Here is a 4,503-nt window from a genome sequence, read left to right on the forward strand (position 1 = left end):
ATTCTAATTTACCTTTATATAGCACACAAAATGTACCTCCAGCTGCACATTTTTCTTTGGATGAGCTGTGTTTGAACTGGGCTGTTTTAGACCGCTTATCTTAACTCTATCTGAAATAGTATTTATTCTTATTTTAGATAAAGGTTCTGGATTATTCTATATCCCCTGCTTCCTGTATGCCTCTTCTTAAATATCATTGGCTCTGCTTCTTTATTAGAATATATATTTTCTTGCTCAAGTTATATTTTTTCTTTATGCAATAATTAAAATATCAACTATCTCTGCAAAAAGAGATTGAATATAAAATCATGGTTCCCTTCCAATGATAAGGAAGTCCCAGATATTCTGGAGATCTCAAAATTCTGAAATAATAGCTCAAGTCTTAATGTGCCCAGAAAATAGACGAACAATGCTTCTTTGAATCTGCTTGGTCTTGATGCTGTATATAATGGGATTCATGAATGGAGGAAAGAGAAAGTAAACATAGCTCATTGTAATATGAACCACGTGTGGTGCATGCTTTCCAAACCTATGGATGAAAGTCAGGCCGATCACAGTGATGTAAAATACCAGGACACAGCTAACATGGGAAACACAAGAGTTGAGAGCTTTAGCTTGCTCCTCTCTGGAGGCAATGCCCATAACTGTCTTAAGGATTAAGATATAAGAAAAGACAATGATCAGAGCATCTAGGAAGAAAGTCACGGCAACCAGAATAACTGGGTATAAGCGATTAAATGTAATATCGGCACAGGCGAGTTTCATGACATCTTGGTGGAGGCAAAAAGCATGGGAAAGAGCATGGGAACGGCAATATGGGAACCAATAGAGTGGCAGAATTGGGGGCAAAATGGACACGAAGCCCCTCAATAGTACCCCCAGGCCTATCTTCATCACTCGGGAATTGGTGAGAATGGAGTTGTACCTCAGAGGGGTGCTGATGGCAATGAAACGGTCATAGGCCATGGCAAGCAAGATACCCGACTCCACAATGGCCAGTGTGTGAATAAAGTAGGACTGAGTGAAACAGGCTCCCTGGGCAATCTCCCTCAGGTCCAGCATCAGGACGCCCAGGACTGTGGGCATTGTAGTTAGTGTCATCCCAAGGTCTGTACCCGCCAGCATAGCCAGGAAGTAGTACATGGGGTCATGAAGGCTGTGGTCGTTCCAAATGAGGATGAGAAGTGTGGCATTTCCACAAAAAATGGAGAGATAGATGACACAGAAGGGAATAGCGATCCAGTGGTGAATTCCCTCTGAGCCTAGGAAGCCAGTCAGCAAGAAGGGGGCTGCACTGTTGTTGGACCACATGATAGGTTTTTTCAGGTGGAGGAGAACTTTTCCAGAAACGATAACCTCTAAACAGGCTGTGTTCTTTCTTTCTCTCACCATCTGCTGGTAGCATATCGTAAGGTCATTTATTACCATAACACTTACAAGTTTTATGTATTGTCTCAGATTTAATAATAAGCCTATATTCACAAGGTCTCTCCCTAGAATAACAAATAATAGTAATAATAATCATGATAATACAACAATTTACTGAGAAAGATACAACTTTTATTTTTCAATTACACGCCTTATGTCTGTGTTTCTAGCCCTGACTCCTAATCTCAAATAGCTCCCCTCTAATTCCATTTCATTGTCTTCTCTCGTTTATTCTTCCTCGTAATATGTCTCTTATAGGCTTTTGCTGTATTCTACCTGATTTGGGTCGGTTCAGATGTTCTTTTTTGAAACTAATGAGATAATTGTCTTAAGAATCAATCATTGCAAAAATGCTTCATCAATAAAAATGAGCCCTCCGTCATGAGGAATGTTATTATCAGTATCGCTATCTTGAGTGGACTGTGAATAGGGAGAGAGCTCATGTGACTGTCTAAAGAAATCTTCACAGGTGAGTGGAGCTAGTAGACTATTTTAGAAAGTGTGATTACTCTGTGGACTTGACACCCAGCAAATTTTCAGTGCTGCAAAAGGTCTGAGATCTGCAACATCAGAGACAAATTTTAAAACAAGGAAAAAGACACAAATTAGGAACTCCTAAAGGAAGCTTTTAGAAGAAGGCAGACTCCTAGAATGAAGGCCTCCACAGAAGCCTAATCCTTATATAGAGTTATAAATTTAAAACAAGTTGTTTATATGAAGGGTAATAGTAATATCAGAAACTGGAGATTGAGTATAAACTTTACATAGCCAGTTCTAGGAAAAGATAAGGACTGCCAGAGGGAAAAATATGGTGACTATATTGCTGGTGGAGACAATTTTATGGACCCCAATTTTATAATAATTACAAATTATTATAAAAACCATATCCAGAAAAATTAATAATGATCTTCATAGGGGGCTGTGAAATATGGCCTGTTTATAATTAAACTCCTACAAAATCAAGTTTGCTTTGTTTTCATGTAACAAAGAAATCTTGTAATAAGTTTATTATAATAACAGTTAAAGAGAACCACAAGGAAAACATTAATTTCTCCTAAATTCAATTGAATCTATGTGTCCAGAATCTTTTAAAATACCATTTCCTATCATAAACATTTCTACTGATACCTCTAAAGGAAAATTCAGAAAAAAAATGAAGTGATAATAATCTTTGTACCACTTGAATTTTATAAAAATCTCTAAAAACAATAATAAATATATGTTTGAGAAGTCTGGTGCATGGTAACATCTCTAATAACAAGAAATGGGCGGTGGGAGGAGATGAATAGAGGAAAGGTAACAGGCTGTGGAAATGGCAGCTACTTCAGGGACATTGTCAATGACAAAAATGTCAGTCTGGCCACTGAAATAGCAGATTCTCTATTGATGTGAACACTAAAAATATTGCCAACTAACCTGATCCACTGAATTATAACCTATGTAGGGCTCACCTTGGCAACACATACCTCCTCCACTACAGGAGTGATACGTGTATCCTCATAAACCCTCTTAACCTTCCAACGTTGCCTTATAAGAGAATAGATAAATGCCATGATTTGTTGTACAAGTTAGGGGCAAACCACCTATTTTGACCTACTGTTATCCAGAAAGTGGACCAGAGAGAGGAAACAAGACAAGACTCAAATGTGCCTAAATTAGAGTGGTGTTTTCAAAGCCTGAACTATGAATTTTCATCTTTGGGCTCTTCAGGGTTTAGGTACCAAAACAGTGTGGTAATTCCTTTCTGAATAGCTATTACATTTAATTAATATATTTTTATTGACCTAAGTAGAATAGTACCCTATTGATTACCTACAGTTCCTAGCAACAGCCATACTGACATTTAATTGTGGCAAATTTTGTGGTACCAGAAACTGTCCACATCCTCAAATAGGCTAAGAGGACTAGCTGCCCAGTTTAGGGAGTCTCCTAAAATGTGGTTCATGACATTAGTGATAGCCTAAACTTTGGTGGAATTTCTTATTACCATCAGGCAAGCCTAGAGGCTCCATAAGGAATACAGATGTGACTAGAGCTCACTATTCTCTCATCCCATTCTGAGGGTCTTGGGGCTGATTCTTTGAAAGCAGCTAACCCTGAGTTCTCAAGAGTTTCTGAGAGTAACATAGACATATCATTTTGAGTTTCAACTTGCTGTGCTGACTAGGCTGAGGAACTGTTCCAGAAATCAGTTATAAAGACATAAGAAGTTGAAAAGAGAAGGCAAAAAGAGCACATTAAGATCATGTTAGGGAAATGGGAAAAAAAAAATCTTCTATTTAGTTCCAGATCATCTGCAAGCACCCCATACAATCTGTCTCTCCTGACTCCACTTTTTCACCTCACCTATTGCCCAAAAATCTGTATTCCTTTAGAAGAAATCAGTAAAAATTAGATGAATAAACATTTTAAACTCCACTAACAGTGGGAAGCCATGGGATGGAGACAGCAATATGCAAGGTCTCAACTTCTAAGTGATTGTTCAAATCTTACCTTAAGTACAAATTAATGTGGGAGAGTAGATGTGGACAGAAACGTTGGGAACCTAGGAAAAACTTCACTTTAGAGTAAAGGAAAGAAAAATATCTGAAGGGAAATGGCCAAAGAAGTAGGTAGAGATATAAACGGATAGCAAAGGTGATCTATACTTACAAAAAAAAAAAAAAAGCAGTGGAAAAGAAAGTTTATAGAAGTAGGTAGTATGGTAGTTTAATGGTGAAAAATATCAGAATTGTCAAAAAAGACAAAAATGAAAAATGCTCATTGTTTTTGGCAACTAGGTCTTTGGTGACCTTGACAATTTCAATAGAATGGCAGAAATAGATGCCTAATCATTGTGAGATGAAAAGTGAATGAAAACCAAGAAAGTGAAGACAATATGTTATTTAGATTGCTCAGGGGAGGAAATTGAGCCTCAGGTTAAGTAATTTGCCTAAGATCACACAATAAATATGTGGCATAAAGAAATTCAAACTCAGCTTTATCTGACCTAAATCCCAAGCTCATGTTCTTAACCAGTATCCATTGAATATAAATGATATAAATGATATTCATCCAAATTTTCCTTTCCATATG

General features: G+C 37.3%; 1 protein-coding gene across 1 annotated transcript; it reads right to left on the bottom strand.

Annotated features, from left to right (window-relative positions):
* Positions 1-375: 375 nt before the first annotated feature.
* On the bottom strand, positions 376-1,311 carry LOC105822056 (olfactory receptor 51B4). Its single transcript, XM_012658990.1, has one exon. It carries the CDS (start codon positions 1,309-1,311, stop codon positions 376-378), a length of 936 nt encoding a protein of 311 aa, XP_012514444.1.
* Between the last annotated feature and the right edge of the window lie 3,192 nt (positions 1,312-4,503).

Source organism: Propithecus coquereli, unplaced genomic scaffold (genome assembly GCF_000956105.1).
Source record: "Propithecus coquereli isolate 6110/MARCELLA unplaced genomic scaffold, Pcoq_1.0 Scaffold594, whole genome shotgun sequence".
NCBI classification, from domain to species: domain Eukaryota; kingdom Metazoa; phylum Chordata; class Mammalia; order Primates; family Indriidae; genus Propithecus; species Propithecus coquereli.

What these genes read in the sequence shown, in the direction of transcription:
- LOC105822056 (XM_012658990.1), bottom strand. Translation starts at nt 1,311, where the DNA reads ATGTGGTCCAACAACAGTGCAGCCCCCTTCTTGCTGACTGGCTTCCTA.